This window comes from Dichomitus squalens (assembly GCF_000275845.1).
Source record: "Dichomitus squalens LYAD-421 SS1 unplaced genomic scaffold DICSQscaffold_12, whole genome shotgun sequence".
NCBI lineage: Eukaryota > Fungi > Basidiomycota > Agaricomycetes > Polyporales > Polyporaceae > Dichomitus > Dichomitus squalens.
In genome coordinates, this window is record NW_006766894.1 from 542,353 (window position 1) to 558,480 (window position 16,128).

The window sequence follows — 16,128 nt, forward strand, 5'->3', positions numbered from 1 at the left end:
CTAAAGACGACCATGGGTCATGAGGAACGGACCGATGGTCCCAGAGCGTTAACGGGGAAACAGAAAGCTGGATGGTCAACTCACACACACACAATCGACAAAATGGATGCACACATCCAAAGAGACACCTGCCTGTTCTGGTTTACAGAGTGCTCGTTTCTCGTCGGCCGCTCATTTCTTCGCGCGCTTGAGGGGCGCCTATAAACGGCTGCTGGGAACCGTGACCGAAAGACCGCTGTCTGAACTTGAGCACCATCCCCCCGATTTTGCTTTAAACGTGCAGAAACATACTTGTGTGTCCACTTCAGGGCTTCCAGCGGTAACAATCGAGTGAACAAGCAGGGTGTAGCCACCCTGCCGATGCGCCGCGACTTGAGCGACCGACATGAATTGAGTATGCTGCACGCATAGGGCGCTAAGTAGGCGCCTGTATACGACAAGAGGAAGGGATACATTTGGACGTGTGCGTCCGTAATGGCGTCGGTTCCCTGTATGGGGTTTGAAATTTGAACCCAATCATCAGCAGTCCAATTGTGCCTCGTTCATAGAACCCCGTCCTCGTACCAAGCGATGCGGGGAAATGCCCCGCGATAGGATATCCATCGCTATCTGGGAAATAGCGGTGAAGTGAATTTGCAGAGCATCTCATAGGTGAGCAGTTCTCCGAGTCGAGAGTCTTAGAGGATAGCGCAAAGACACGTACATGCCTGTGAGTTGTGATAGCGCCAAGATATCCCAAGAGATCGGGGGGCTAGCGAATGTGATCGGTTTGGCTTGAATGCATTGTCTTGGGGCGAAGTACAACGCATGTACTGAAGCAAGCAGAGGTAAGTATGTATGCATATGGGAAGACGCCGTTGCCGCCGGTTGTTAAGCATGCATGGTAGCGGTAGAAGAATCGACGAGGAGGCAAAGGCTAGCGGCGGACGCAGGTTGGTCGTATACACTGGACGTTCATCATACGTCTGAACCGCAATCGCCGCACTCTCAGTCAGACAACGAAACGAGTGTATTGGCGCACGTATGCAGCACAGTTGAACATGGATAAGTTGACCGTAGCTGCCAAAACGCCATCATACACACTCGTCGACATCTCAAGTGTCGACACCGAATTGTCTCCTCTGTGCAGTATAATCAGCGAGGACGTTGGAAATTTGCAGAATATACGACCCGTACCAGCTGCAAGATCGGGTCTCGTTCCGACGGAGGTAGCGTATTGAGCTGCTCTTGCGTCAAGTTCAGCACTTGCATCAATATGTCCTACGAAACAGCGGCCATCAGAAACGCAGCCTCATCGTGGACAGCGGTAGTGCGTACCCTCTGCGCTTGGTCGAGATCGGGGAGACGAGGTGGCGCAGGCTGTTGAGAGTGCATCACAGGCGGAGGCATATGCGCGGGGGGCATCTGCTGTGGGTGCGCCGCGACAGGCGGGGGCGCGGGAGGCGGCGGACCGCGATAGTAAGGAGGCATTTGCGGCGGAGGCTGCCCATACATACTCGGTGGCGGAACTGGAGGTGCGGGGTGCTGCATTGGGGTAGGAGCGGGTGGCATTGGGGGCGCATACATCGACCCTGGCGGAAGCGCAGGTGTCGACATGTAGGAAGGAGGAGCGGGATGGGAGGGTTGTGTTGGAGGTGGCGCTGACGTTGCGGGGGGGATTGTCGCGCCAGTGGCTGCGAGCATGCGCTGGGGTGATTGTTTGAGGGCGCGGAAGGCATAAGAGAGACATTGGAGACATACTTGGAGGATGGCAGGGTCGACTATCTTGTGCAGGAGAAGTGCTTGGAAAAGCGCATATCCTAGTTGGGGGTGCGCCACCAATAGTGCACGAGCATGTTCAGGGTGTGTGATGATGAACGCCTATAAGTCGGGTGCCATCGAAGATCAGATGAAGCAGTGAGATGTTTGCTCAAAGATTGCGGACCTTCATCTGCGCCAAGACTTCGAGAATCTGACCCGGGTCAGTGGTCGCGAGTACATGGCTGATCGCATCCAACGCGTTGGACCCATGTGGGAGAGGGACGCCTTTCGGCAAGTGTTGGAGGAAGGCATTGGGGTCGTTACTCCGACCGAGTCGGTCGTGGTGATCACCATATCTGTCGCGGTCATGTCGTTCCCGTTCGTTGCGTTCGCGCCATTGGGCGCGTGTCTCGCCACCGTCTATGATCTCGCCACGCACCGTTGTCTTGCCCTCAAGGAACGGATCCGAGTCTGCGAGGTCGATTCGGAGTGGCCTACCGCCAATTTCATAGCCATTGAGGTTGCGAACGGCGGAGGCTGCGGTTTCATGGTCTAACGATATAGGAAGTTGGTATATTGTGCGCATATGACATGTCTAAGATGAAACTGACCGGCAAACTCGCAGAAGCCATACCCTTTAGGCTTGCCTGTATCTCTGTCAAATACTAGTCTACGGCGCGGAGGAGCCATGAACACTGTGAGATGATGTGGGGATGGGGAATGTGGACGTACCGCAGACCAACAACCTGGCCGACACTTTTGAAGACGTCTATGAGCTGGTCCTGATCTCATTGTCATGAACGCCCGCTCGGCTCTTCTTAAAACAATCACTCACTTCCGCCATGTTATAAGGGACATTGCCCACTGTGCAGGCAACGCTGGTTCAATCGCATGGTATTACAGACAAGAGGAGAGCCACACACCAAAGACGACTTTGCTCATTTTGTCCTATGCTCCTTTCTGTCACAAGTTTCCTATACCTTCAAGCTGTAATCACGGATGTTGAGGCTGCGAGATCAAACTTCGGATAGACTTGAGCAGGTTGAGGTTGCGTTATGTAGTTGCGCGTTGAGTTGGAGAATGCTTTCACTGGACCGTCAAGGGAGTTTGCTGACTTCGCAAGGTATTCGAGAGTCCTCAGAATCACAAACAGCACGACGAGGATGGAAAGCCGTTGTTCGAGTCCGCCGGAGACGTAGCGGCGGTCAACAAGCAATAAACAGCGGCGCCAACGGTACTTGCTCTGCAAAAAAGATCGCAGACCGGAGCGCGCAAAATCCGGTTTGGCCCTGTTTGACCACTCGGGGAAACGCCTCCCATGCCGGAAGCCTCTTTGCAGCATGGTCTATATTTCAGCTGAAACCCCACCAAAGATATTCAAGAGGTTGCATTTTGGAGACAAAGAATATCGTTTTGCATGTTTGCACCCGATTGAAAGCGGGCTCAGACTCAAGCACGGTCTTGTCGAACGGAGTCCTTGTGAACGCCCCGGTGTCCGAAACAGGAATCCTCGCCGTAGCCGACGGGGGACAGAACACGGCCAAACAGGATTTTGCGCACTTCGGTCTGCAATCTTTTTTGCAAAGCACTGTAATCGTGGGAGTACAAGCTGCAGACGTCCGATAATATGGACTCATCAACGTTGTATCTCGCTCATTACCTTGTTGCGACTGCCATGTCGTTCTTTGTGGCTTTTGACGATGCTCATGTCCATAAGGAACGTCTCTTTGAGGTCATGGAGGAAGAGCGATAGCAACAAAGACTCAATATCCTTGTCAACTGGGAGTCCTGCGAGCTGGTGTGTCTCGTGGCCTTTGTTCCTCTGTACGTAGCATAACCATGGCTCACAATATCCTGTCGTTCAAACTAGGAGCGAAGGTGGAGGAGTCAACGTGCACGAGATCGAGGAGAACGCTTGTGGTCCATCCCGTCTCGTTGCCTTCATAATCTATCATCACCTGCGTATACAATTTTGCTTTCCTGTGCTCATCTCCATACCAACTCCTTTTGTCGGCTCACACGAGATCAAATCTTATATTGACAACGCCATTAGTAAGTCGCCACTTATTCTCGCGATCTGCTTGGGACACGGCCGTGCATCGGAGACAACGACCGCAGATTTCGAGTCTCGACTACCACAAGTCCATTGATATATATGACAGTTGCACTGCGGTCGTCCATATACTTAGGAACTAAAAAGATTGCGATTTGCTCGGTCTAGGAACCCATCTGTCAAAAGTGACAGATTCTTCGGCAGATCACCATCCTACCACACCCATGTCTCGTCTCCGTGGCATCCCATTCATCCGCGTGTCGAGTAATTTCCACGCTGCGGGCTCATTCGCGGGGTTCCGACGCCACTGTTACATTGAGCCTCTAAGTTTGCTTCCCGAGAACCGCGGTTGCTCATTCATCTTGCATTTGTAGGCCGACGTGCCCTAGACTCGTCCCGCAACAGTGTCGTTGTCTTGGTCTCCGATCATGGGGGGTTATCCTGTGTAAGAGAAACAAAAGCAAGCACGTACTCCCATGGGAGCACCATAGTCCACCATGTCTTTATCGTCACTGTCACCTCTCGCTTCTTTGTTACCTCCAGGAGTATCCGTCACCAAGGGACTAGAGCTGTTCTTCCAAGTCGTTCAAGATACGTTTACGACGAACCTCGTAGCAGGTGAGTTTGCGAACCCTAAGATATCTATGGAGCGACACTCTCACTTACTCTTCGAATCAGCTGCAGCGGTGACATGGATGGGATACGACATCTGCTTGACGGTCGCTGAGGAGGTATGAGCGCCATCGTGGCCAGTGTTTTGTTCGTTTACTAACAGTGTGCAAATCAGGTTGAACTCGTTTGGAGGTGAATCACTAATGGCATGCGGGTACAGTTGTTAGCCCTTAGTCTTACATGTCTGCACGCCACCGCAGGGCAAGATGGACGTTATCCAAGTTTCTGTACATTGGTGTCAGGTATTATGGCTTTGCAGCGGCATTGTGAGTCGCGTCACTGGTTCACATCGACGTCTATGTTTGGCTCATTATTCAAAGGTTCTATTTCGTAGGTGAGGCATGTCGGAGAATGTCTGGACTGGACTGTCGTTGAACCCCCTGCCGTAGTGAACACAAGCATGTCAGTACCCTTTCAGGTAAGTCAAATGGTTTGCCTGGGGCGTCTAGTGAATCTTACATGCGTGTTATAAGCTGTAAGCCGAATCGTTTGCGTCTCTGAAGCTACCATCGTCGTTGATATCACTTTCGAGATGCCGTGGTTGGGGCTACTACGGAGCGTTGTGAGTAAACTTCATCAGGCTAGTTCATGACTGCATACTGATCGATGGTGTATGCAGCGGCGCAACGACACCTATTGTGCTCCTGAGCGAGGCATCATTCCTCCTACGCATATGGGTAGCTTATGGAAAGAGCAAGAAGAGTATGTTGATCTATCCTCATACGCATATCATTGAAATGACGCTGTACTGGTCGACTCCACTAAGTCCTCGCCTTCGTTCTCGTTTGCTATATCGGTGAGTCTCACATGCACTTCCTCAGTGCGCTTTGAGCTGACTTGGGCATAGCCGAGATCGCAGTATGCATGATTTTGACCTATCACAGCCTCGTACCTAACTCGGGGACCATCAGAGCTCTCTTGCGATCGGTATCGTAGAGGGGCGAAACTTAATTGTCTTGCAGCGTCCATCCGGTTTTCCCCTCCCCGGGTGTTTCACCACTGCCACGGTTTCTCTCAAAAATACCCTGCCGGCTTGGTGCGCCTCGCATTATATATCATGGCATTGAATATCATCTGATTTCCTCTATTGTTGTTCAGGGTCGTGACCTGTGCTACCTCCAGTACGCTTCGTTTACTACAAGCCGTATCGAGCCGTTTCACTCACGTTTCCTGTCATAGCCTCCTATCTAGTGCTAATGATCCATCAGTTCGTCAATAGTCACGCATTCAAAGCAGAGCTGATCAGAGTACGACGTGATCCCCTTGGCGAGTGGTTTCAACTGCACAAATTAAGTCCGCTGGTATACCTGCTTGTCACGGATGGCCTTCTCTATTTCGCAATGTCAGTTGGGCACCTTCGACCTAGGTATCTCATCTGATTCTGGAGCATGCGCTGACACACTGCCTTCTGTAGGATGTTCTGTGAGTCAAGTCCTCCCTAACACGTATTTGAAGGCCAACACATGTCGGTGGGACACAGCTGCTAGCACGCTGAATATGGCCATAACCATCCACTTCAATCGCAGAGAGATTCAAGCCACGGGCGTGCCGTAAGTGCGTCGTGATTGCCTATGAGTATGTGGCTGACTAGCGTGCGGTTCATAGGGTGATTCTCGCCGTCTCCTCGATATCGGTGAGTATGGTCTCCGGTCCTCCGGCGCGAGTAGTCACAACATGCTAACGTCGATTTTCCAGGCTTCGCGCCTTACGCTCAACTTGCGTGGGGTCACCGCTCTGCAGCGCGAGAAATTCCCAAGTCAATATACCACCATGTACTTTGAGCCGGCAGACGCACCAAGAGGGGGCTCGGCTGAGGATCCCCGAGAGGCTTCGATCGCGGACCGACCGTCTGCCACGATTGTTGATGCATAGCCTCCGCCGGCGTTCTCAGGACGCTTAGCTAAGGCAGCCGTCGTTTCTCTATCAGCTCCCTAACTCTATGTAAATAATCTGCTGTACTTCAGCCCGAGGCTCGTCACTCCAATCTATCTCCATTGGTCATCCAGCAGACTCCAGGCGAACTGAAAACTTTCTCCGGTTCTGCAGGGGCACGCTCCAATCTTAGCTCGCCGACTTATCGCAATAGGCTGCGAGATGTTGATCACCTATGATTTGTCGTGCGTAAGTCCACCGTGTCTCTTCCTTGATTAACTACAAGGGCTTCTTACATGTCGAGTAGGGGCCTCACTTGGCCAAGGGATGTATTCAGAGGCTACCTCGTTGCTCGCCTGCCCTCTCCCACTTGCGATGTCCGGCGGACACTATGGCAACTCAGAGATATTCAACAGTATTGCGACTCGCACGGCATGGAAACAAATCTGTCAGAGTGAGCTATGCTTTTGGCGGTTCTTCGTTCTCATCTCCCTTCTGTGGCCCTCCCATTCGTCGGACTATTTGGCAAGTCCCACGTCGCTGATTCATGCGTGAGCCTCCGATGCCAGAGTTGTAACACTTGGCTTCTAAGTATGTCTGCTCCCGAGAACCACGGGTCGCTCATCTATCTGCAGCCGCCCACGCCCTAGACTCGTTGATCATCTACCGCAACATAGTCCTGAATTACGAAGCTGAAGTCTATGTTACGGCAACAAAAGCGAGCACCCATCCTCCCACTGGCAGAGGTCCAAGCATAGGAAACCACCATGTCTCTCTCCTCGTTGTCCCCTCTCGCTGCATTGTTACCTCCGGGGGTGTCTAATACTGTCTATTATTGACTCACATAGGATGTTCTGTAAGTTGAGCTTCTTCTCAAATGGGGTACACGGTTAACATACAAGATCGCGTGCAGCTGCCAGCACCCTGAACATGGCAATCACTATTCATTTCAATCGCAGATAGATCGGAGCCTGAGTCCAAGCCGTGGGTGTACCGTACGTGCGCCGCAGGTATCGCTGGTGAGCGCGCAACTAATCAGGAAATCATGAGTGGGTGATTCTCGCAATTGCCTCTGTCTCTGTTAGTATCCCTCGATTCTCCTATGTATGTCAAGCGTGACAGGGTGATGGTCATCTCTCAGGCTTCGCGCCTCGTACTCAACCTGCGCGGAGCTACCGGTAAACAGCAGTTCTAAAGTGACCAAACCACGATCCGGTTCGAGCTCCAAAACCTAGCCAAGGGTCGATCAGCTGAGGCAAGCTGGGGAAGGTCCACCCCGATCCTCTGCCACTGTGCACGTGTAGATGTCGGGCAAAATTGATTCAGACAAGGTGGGAACTCTATAGTACTAGGGCAACGCAGTTGTAACTAGTCTACAAACCTGGGATTCGAGCTTCGAGCCCTTGGTGCATTGATCTGGTCTGCACCTGATCGCCAATCACTGGTCAGCTTCGTGTGGGACATAACTGGACTTCGTTCCTTCTCATATTACCGGATTAGTCAAGCCGTTTCGTGCCTAACTTCGCCGTCTGAGAGGAAACTTCTTATAGCAGACTGTCCGATCCTCAGCGCGGCTCATTCCCGAGAACCACGGCGATCACCAAATATACGGGCGGTAATCATGCAGAACACGGGGTCAGTGCCTCGTCCATTGTCTTCACACCCCTATGTACCAGTGTTGCAGCCAAACGCACGAGGAGGGGACGGGCTGAGTATTGGCTTCCGCCGCCTAAGGGAGCGTCTATTATCGGCAATGTCCGGTAGCGCTGTCCGCAAGGTCCGTCGCCGCCCTGAGCCAAACACGCTCGACGTACTTCGTGGTGCACAGAGAGGCCGACCGTCCCTTGGCTGTCTGCCACGGTCATCGATGCATGAGGTGTCCTCCGCAGGCGGTCCCTGGGTGCTTAGAGCAGGCGGCTGTTGTTCGTCTATCGAATCCCTAGCTCCATGTAAAGGGATCGCTATTCGACAGGGCCGTTAATCAAACATATTCCAGGCAAACTTGAGACATTCTTCAAGTCTGCAGGACGCTCCAATCTTAGTTCACCCGCCTTCTCGCAACGGGTTGTTTGATGTCGATCACCTAAGATGAGTCCACCTCGTTGCTCTTTTGTTGATCCGTTACAAACACACATGACTCATGCTCGAAATACCATGATGGTATTTTGAGTATGTAGCTGATCTAGTTAGTAGATGGGTATCAAGAGGCTGCAAGCGATCTCATTGGCCGCACCTTCGCATCCTGCCCTGCCTACACGGCAGATCGGATACTGTGATCAACGGCCCTGTTGGGCCGAGCCTACTCGAACCCGACTGGGACTGGTAAACCCACTCACACGCACCACACAAGCAGAAACAGGAGTGCGATTCGCAGTCGTAGAAATCAATCTATCGAACTGAGTTACGCCTTCGGAGGTTCTCCATACTCTCCTCGCTTTGCATCCTCCCATTGGGTGGGACGCTTTCCACGTCGCGAATTACGTAGGGGCCTCTGACACCATCGTTGTCGCCCTATTTGCCTCTTGCGTCTGCTCCCCGAGAATCACGGGTGCTCACATATCTGCAGCCGCTCATGTCCCAGGCTCCTCGATCATCTGCCGCATCATGAACGTTCTGGACCTTGATCACGATATGATTCCTAGCTTAGTGAGACGAAAGCAAGGACTACCTTCCTACACCTTGCCTCTCTCGTGGTTGGTCCCTCCCCCTGTTGTGACTGCCAGTAGTATCTATAAACTGACCAGCTCTACTGTTTCCATGTCTACGTCACCAGTGATGTATGGCCTTATCAAGATGTAGAGTCGCACGGGTATAGGCACATATACCACCGGACCATCGAACGCCTATCAGCTTCATATGGGATATACAGTGACTTAACTGAACTCCGTGGGTTCCCATACCGGATTGTCAAGCCGTTCCGTGCCAAAGCCGTCTTCCTGAGAGGGAAATCCCAGTTGCGGATTGTTGCAGCCTCAGCCCGAGAACCACGGTGGCGGGCCAGCAGACGGCAGATCCCATGCAGAACCGTTATGGGGACAGTGCCTTGCATTCGAGAGCCGCAGTCTGGCGTTCACTTATATACTCGAACTCGAATGCGTCGGAGTGAGAACAACAGACAACAGCCATTGTCACCATGTCGCTCACCTCTTTGTTGCCTCCTGGACTATCGCTCCTTCAGGGTATAGAGCTCTTCATTCAGCTAATTGGGGACACGACTGTGGTGAATAGGGCGGCAGGTCGGTATCGTATACTTTCATGAGTAACCACTGCCTGAGCACCAGCGGGTTTGACAGCCGCAGCGTCCACGTGGCTGGCTTACGACATATGTCTCACCCTAGCCGAGGAGGTATACGATATTTTGAATGCTTCTGATTGATGATTTCTAACCATCCGTTCAATGATTAGGTCGAACTTGTGTGGAAGTGAGTACCTAGAACATATGAGCTCGGTAATGCTGGAATTGACCTTTCCTGTCCAGGGCACGATGGTCACTTCCCAAAGTTCTATACTTCCTTGTGAGGTACTACGCTCTCTCAACCTCTCTGTGCGTCTTTCGTCCTATGCATTCACTGCCGCACATTCTCACTGCCCTCGGTGCAGGTTATACCTATCGGGTAAGCTGTGAGGACACTCTCAAAAAAGTTGAGTGCTCAACGTCCGTTCAGTCAATTCCAGCCCTGATCCCCCATTTGGAGTAAGCAACCTCGGCTCGATGAATAACTACGCAGCTCACTCTTCTTGAACCGTCTGGACTGGGTGCTAGATGTAAGCTCGCTTCTGCCCGCAGTATCCGAATGATGCACTCCGAACTAAAGGGCTTGTCTGCAGATGCCGCGGATGGCCCTGGTTCGAGGCATTGTGCGTGGCCTTCGTGTCGATATTGAGGACATCTTCTGAGAACAGGCGCAACAGTGCTATCGAATCTTTAAATTTCTTTAGCGAAGGCATGTTCGTCCTCAGACTCTGGGCTGCGTACCGAGAGAACAGATACGGTCAGCCGTCCCACACGGTTGGTTCGGCGCGAGGACTAACCCGAAGTGTATATATCGTCCGCAGCGCGGGCTCTCATCGCATTCTGCTACACTGGTGAGTCACGGACCATTTCAAGCTAGACGAAGTGCTCACAGGGGTACAGCGGAAATTGCCGTGGGTGGAATTCCTGCGATGCGAAGGGTACTACTGATGTCAGACGTATGCAGGCGGCGATCCCCATAAGCGTTGTGGAGGCTCGCCTAATCACAATACTGCCGCGCCCAGCGAACTTCCCCCTACCTGGATGTTACACCCTCGCGAGTGTACCTCTCAGGAAATCCCTTGCCTCATGGGTTGTCAACTGTACGGTCGCAAGTGTGTCGTTGTCCTACCTCTTCATCCGATAGCCAAGCTACTATCTGCTGAGTCCCCCCTGTGCATAGCGACGTTTTTCGCCTTGATGCTATACAAATTCTTCACCGGCGACGCGTTTAAGCTTGAGCTGTCCGAAGCCAAGCGCAACCCGCTGGCCAAGTGGACAGAAGTGCGCCGTTTCAGTCCTTTGCTCTACCTGCTGCTCCGAGATGGAACGGCATACTTTGCAATGTATGTCTCATCCCTCTTCGTTTGAAGTGCTTCCTGACTCGGAGCTGACCGGGGATCTGACAGGATATTCCGTAAGTACTCACGATATCCCGCGCATCAACGCCATTCATTGACACCTGCCGTCCATCACTGCAGTCGTAAACGCCGTGAACATGGCGCTTTCTATTCGCGAGGAAGGCCGAGCTCTCGAAGGGATGGGCGTCGCATGGTTGGTTGCCGTCTCGTCCGTTGCTGTAAGTGACAATTCAAGATGCACTAGTTACAGCCGGAGTTCGGTGCCCATCACTGATCACTTATCCTGACTAGTCTTCGCGGCTGCTACTGAACCTGCGCGGATTCATCAGTGGGAGCGACAACATGTCCGGGGGCAAGTCGCAGAGTACGACGATGCGCTTCAAGGACAACACAGCAACAACGGAGAATGCTGAGCAGGGTGTTACGGTTGCCGGAGATGTAGAAGAGTGTCAGAGGCGCGACGTCGTTCCGGGACATTATGCTTGATATTCATGTTAGATTTAGTATCTGACATCGGGAACGGATGTATATATCGGCTGACACCCTCGACCGCCCGTATCAGTCGCTGAATCACCTGGGCTGACCTGAGTGCAGTCTCGAGAGTGCCAAAAACTTTCCTCAAGTTCAGGGCGAACTTCGCCGACACAGGGACGACGCCCAACGTCCTCTCCTCCCCATGTCCCACTGGGTCGCCCTCCGCACGAAACGCATGCGCCCTCATCTCCTTCACATAGATCTCCAACCCCCCAATCTCGCATTGCCAATTTTGTCTTGGTTTCTTCCACTTCTTCTGTGGACGTGCATCCGATTCATAAAGCGAGCCAGCCTGATTCGCGATCACAGTCCACGCGTTCGTCTCCATCCCGGCTAGGTCGAGCACGTAGGCGAGCGTAGGAACGAGCGAACGAACGTCCGCAGACATGTCCTCGATGCCCCAGGCTTTACTGCGCCGATGAACCGGCATGCCTCCACCTTCTGTCCGTCTCCCCTATCTCCTACTGAGCTTCGTCGCATCTGCCGCTGGTCGCGCGTGAACGCGTCCGCGAGCTCTCCTCCCGCCATCAGCTCGCGCTCGCACACATCCTCCACGGACGTCTCGTCGTGCAGCGCGTCCTCTGCGCGTAGGCTGCCGAGCGCAAAACAGCCAGACGCACGACCACAACGACAGGGTTCAGCGTCGTGAGCGCGTACGCGGCGACCTTTGCATGCACGAACCTTAAAGAAGGACGCGCGGAGGAGCGTGCTCTTCCCGTGTTGGGCATCCTGACGAGCCCGACATCCGTGAGGAGCTTCATCTCAAGGCTGGCTGATATAGGCAACGCAGACAGCAGTTCCACTCGGGACAAGCAGGGAAGGATGAGCCTCACTAGTCTATGCGCGAGTCACTAGACGATGAAGGGAGTCTCTTTGCGCGTATCTGACCTTCATCCCCCCACTGATCATCACTGATCATCTCGTAATGGAGCCCTTCGTGTTCTTTTTCTAGCTGGAGAGCTGGGGCGCAATACTCACATTTTGCCTGCGTTTCCAGTCCGTCCTCCACTGCCGGCCTAGCTCATCCTGAGCTGCTGGTCTTCGCAGAGACAACTCTGCCGAGCTTGAGGTGCCTGCTTCAGCAATGACAGCGGTCGTGTAGCATCTTGGAGTAAACGTGGTGACGCTGTGGCTCCTAGGGAGGTTCACGGACGACGTGTAATGCACGCAGTCTGTGCGGGGACGCGCGCGAGCAGACGGCAACTATGAGGCGCCCGTTTTGCCCGCCCTGCCCTGAAGCTGGGACGCGATCGGGGCACGTTCTCTCGCCCCCTTCTCATTTGCCGCGATTTCGTTGCCACCACACGATATTTCCTCGTCTGCCCTCGAAGATGTAGACACATAAGTTGCACAGGGTAGTTCAAAGCAGTCAAGGTCCAATGCGCCTCCCTGCAATTCCTGGATCTGATCGGACAACACCCATTGGGTGATGGAGGCTCCTTTGCCATGCATGATCCCATTGAAGATCACATTGGCTTTGGGTCCACCGTCCATTCATGTGTCTTCCGCGTCCTCGACAAGACTGATGGATAGTAGAGAAAAATACTTCAAGGTTTTTGAGCTGCTGAACGCGGTAGGCGATTGCTCCTGTCATCCTATGTTTCGCTTCCTAGCGTAAGTCTGTCACGAATTCTCCCCTTTGCCCTTCTTTTACGTGTCATCCCACATACGGGTCAATCTCTTCGAGGCCATAGATTCCATTTCTGCACCCCCTTTCTCACCGAATGTGACGGATCGCACCGCCGTGGACCACACATGAGCTAACAAGATAGCGATTTGCATGGCGTAGGAACCTATCTGTCGTATTAGACGGTTCCTTCGAGTGATATTCTATCCATCTCTGTTTACCTCTCCACTGATACCTTTTCTTCCTCTGACTGTCTAGCTGTCCCTACGTCGCAGCTTCAGTGGCGGGCTTCCGACCCCTCCGTTCCACACAGGCTTTATGTTTCGCTCCCCGAGAACCGCGGCCTCTCGTTCTTCTGTAGATTGTCATACCCCGGGGTCGTCGGCTGCTTCATCCTGTGAAAAAGCAACAGAAGCAAGTGCTTTCCCACCGGTACCAGAATTGGGCTCTTGCGTCCTTCGGCGTACGTAAGTCATGATATGTTGATGCTGATTTCTCAGGCTTCCGGTGTCGCAAGCAGGTTGCGGAGTCTCCCGGGCCGATCGACAGCGCGGGAACTTCACGAGCGAGCAAACCACAATGCACGTCGAACAGCTGAACACAGCGGATAGCCGTTCAGCGATAATGCCCCGCAGGATCCTACAGCTTGGCACACACTCGTTATAACTATTCAAGGGCAGACTTGAAACGAGGCGGTTTCCGAAGGCAAACCAGGTCTGTCGGTCTATGCATCTGTTGCTTGCCTAGGCAGTACTCGGCTCAGCCGCATGCAATCCGGAAACCAGAAGTCTACGACAACCCTGCAAAGAACGTGTATGTGCAGAGAAGTCATGGTATCTAGCAGGTTCGGAGCTGATACTATCCCAGATGTTTATGACCTTTTGTCCACCTCTGTTATCGGAACGCTATCCAGTTCCTTCGCTGGTATTTACCTTAGCTGGTAAAGTTGAAGGGCCCTTTCCAGCGAATGCGAGACGTTCTTCGGGTCCCCAAGGCGCCTAGGCTCTAATCTGAACACGTTGACCTTTCCGCAACGGGTATGCAAGTGACGCTCACTGATAATATGCTGACCACTAGTTAAACACGTTCCTATCCCCTGAATTGAATCACCGAGCTTGATTCGCACTGCGTCGGTCTCACTGGGAAGGGAAGGCCTCGGAGACCTCAATCACAAACGCGTTCCCCGATGAGGTCAAAGGACGAGAGCCTACTCAAGCAATCACCCCCTAGTTAACAGTTTGAGGATGCGATTCACGTGGCGTAGGAACCAATCCACCAATTTGACTATACCTCTCACATGTGTGACCCTCCCAGTCGTCGGTCCGTCTGACACTTCCCACGTCGCGGATTCATACTCGAGCCTCCGACGCCACCGTCTTGCTTGGCTTCTATCTTTGTTCTCCGAGAAGCACGGCTGCGCATCTGTCTGCAAGGCCTCATGCTCCCTGGCCACGAAGCTAAACTCTATGTTACAGCGACAAAAGCATCACCCTCCCAGTAGGCACAAACCCACCATGTCTCTCTCCTCGTTGTCGCCTCTGGCTTCACTACTACCCCCAGGAGTCTCCATTCTCCAGGGATTACAGCTGTTCTTTCAAGTCATTCAAGATACATTCACGACGAACCTCGTAGCAGGTGGACAAGGCCTGGACTCTGGGCTGCTTAGTCACTCACTCGGTCGTTGTACTTAGCGGCAGCGGTCACGTGGATTGGTTACGACATTTGTCTGACATTTGCCGACGAGGTCTGTCTGTCTCTGCTGCATTTGCATTCGTCGTTCACTGAATGGTGTCCACATCAGGTTGAGCTGATCTGGAAGTGAATCAACTCACTCTGGATCCATGCATCAGTGTCTGACTTGACGTATTCGCACGCCGGAGCAGGGCAAGGTGGACGCTGCCCAAATTTCTGTACATCGCAGTGAGATATTATGGGTTCGCAGCTGCCTTGTAAGACCACACCGTTTTGCACCCTTTTTCAGTCTATCAGTTTCACTTCGTTGCAGATTTTACTTCGTCGGTGAGACATGTCTACAGGTACATTGTAGGAATGCTTGCTCAGCACTATGCACTAGTAAACACAAGCACAGACGCGCCCTTCCAGGTGAGTACAACCGCTTTCTAATGGTGTCAATGGAAGCCGCTAACCCGACCGTCGTCAGCTGTAAGCTTATACAGACAGGCTCCCGAGATGACCGTTATGTTAAAGCTAAATCACTACACCTAAGTTGCCGTGGCTGGGCTTACTACGAGGCATTGTGGGTAGCAAAAACGGGAATGATACACACTTACTGAACATCCCTGTATCTAGCGGTGCAACCGCAGTCATCGTGCTTCTGAGCGAAGCATTGTTCCTTCTACGCATCTGGATAGCTTACGGGAGAAACCAAAAGAGTGCGTCTCTTGGAGGATCTACCTGGCATAATAAACGTGGTACTAATCGAGTTTGCATATGTCGGCCGCGCCAAGTCCTCGCTTTTGTTCTGGTCTGCTACGTAGGTGAGCTCGAGAGGCACTTACTTGGAAGCTTTCCAATACTGACTTGCGTGTAGCGGAGATCGCGGTGAGTGTAGGCCTGAGCAGTCGTTGTCTCTCACATAACATCCAATTCCTCAGAGCTCTCTCGCAGTCGGTATAGTTGAGGGACGAACCCATCAGTAAAACTGACAATCTCTTAACTACTTATGGCTCTTAAAAGCGCTCGCTCAGAGGTCTAAGAGCTTTCAGAACCAGTACTCCGGGCGACAACTTGGGAGCAGCTCCGGGGCCAGATTCAAGCAGAAGTACATGTTGTATAGTACACATCTATGGACATGTAATCATACTAGAATCTCATGAGAGTGATAGTCAGCGTACCAATTAACGTAGAAACGACGGAATGCATCAAGGGAGTCGGTGTAATCGAAGTCTGTGGGAAGCGCTGTCCTGCCGTATACTCCCACAAGATGACAGGCTCGAATGATGGAATCTATGTGAATGATACCCCAAACACGCTCCCCAGCAGCGTCCAACTCTGGTCTAACAACCCACATGCCTGT

The 16,128-nt window shown here is 52.7% G+C and overlaps 4 protein-coding genes across 4 annotated transcripts; 2 read left to right on the plus strand and 2 right to left on the minus strand.

The window, feature by feature from the left end:
• Positions 1-1,094: 1,094 nt before the first annotated feature.
• Positions 1,095-2,936, minus strand: DICSQDRAFT_154995 (uncharacterized protein; the record flags this gene model as incomplete). The annotated part of the gene is made up of 9 exons (XM_007365454.1): positions 2,664-2,936; positions 2,576-2,604; positions 2,473-2,522; positions 2,352-2,410; positions 1,925-2,292; positions 1,741-1,860; positions 1,318-1,686; positions 1,177-1,260; positions 1,095-1,121 (listed from the first exon to the last, which is right to left on the minus strand). Exons 1-9 carry the CDS (start codon positions 2,680-2,682, stop codon positions 1,095-1,097), a joined length of 1,125 nt encoding a protein of 374 aa, XP_007365516.1. The 5' UTR covers positions 2,683-2,936.
• A 1,354-nt stretch (positions 2,937-4,290) lies between these two features.
• DICSQDRAFT_180510 (uncharacterized protein) lies at positions 4,291-6,337 on the plus strand (the record flags this gene model as incomplete). Its single annotated transcript, XM_007365455.1, has 17 exons — positions 4,291-4,411; positions 4,472-4,524; positions 4,581-4,597; positions 4,666-4,731; positions 4,786-4,799; positions 4,855-4,883; positions 4,996-5,027; positions 5,085-5,167; positions 5,232-5,261; positions 5,313-5,323; positions 5,377-5,501; positions 5,564-5,586; positions 5,645-5,807; positions 5,880-5,887; positions 5,946-6,015; positions 6,071-6,098; positions 6,161-6,337. 17 exons carry the CDS (start codon positions 4,291-4,293, stop codon positions 6,335-6,337), a joined length of 1,050 nt encoding a protein of 349 aa, XP_007365517.1.
• Positions 6,338-9,470: 3,133 nt separating this feature from the next.
• DICSQDRAFT_169834 (uncharacterized protein) lies at positions 9,471-11,416 on the plus strand (the record flags this gene model as incomplete). Its single annotated transcript, XM_007365456.1, has 14 exons — positions 9,471-9,573; positions 9,631-9,683; positions 9,743-9,759; positions 9,816-9,881; positions 9,938-9,951; positions 10,003-10,031; positions 10,108-10,195; positions 10,394-10,423; positions 10,473-10,483; positions 10,537-10,684; positions 10,753-10,915; positions 10,979-10,986; positions 11,051-11,148; positions 11,222-11,416. 14 exons carry the CDS (start codon positions 9,471-9,473, stop codon positions 11,414-11,416), a joined length of 1,023 nt encoding a protein of 340 aa, XP_007365518.1.
• Positions 11,417-11,728: 312 nt separating this feature from the next.
• Positions 11,729-12,225, minus strand: DICSQDRAFT_180511 (uncharacterized protein; the record flags this gene model as incomplete). The annotated part of the gene is made up of 2 exons (XM_007365457.1): positions 11,729-12,056; positions 12,122-12,225. The coding sequence occupies 2 exons, from the start codon at positions 12,223-12,225 to the stop codon at positions 11,798-11,800; spliced, it is 363 nt and encodes a 120-aa protein (XP_007365519.1). The 3' UTR covers positions 11,729-11,797.
• Positions 12,226-16,128: the final 3,903 nt, after the last annotated feature.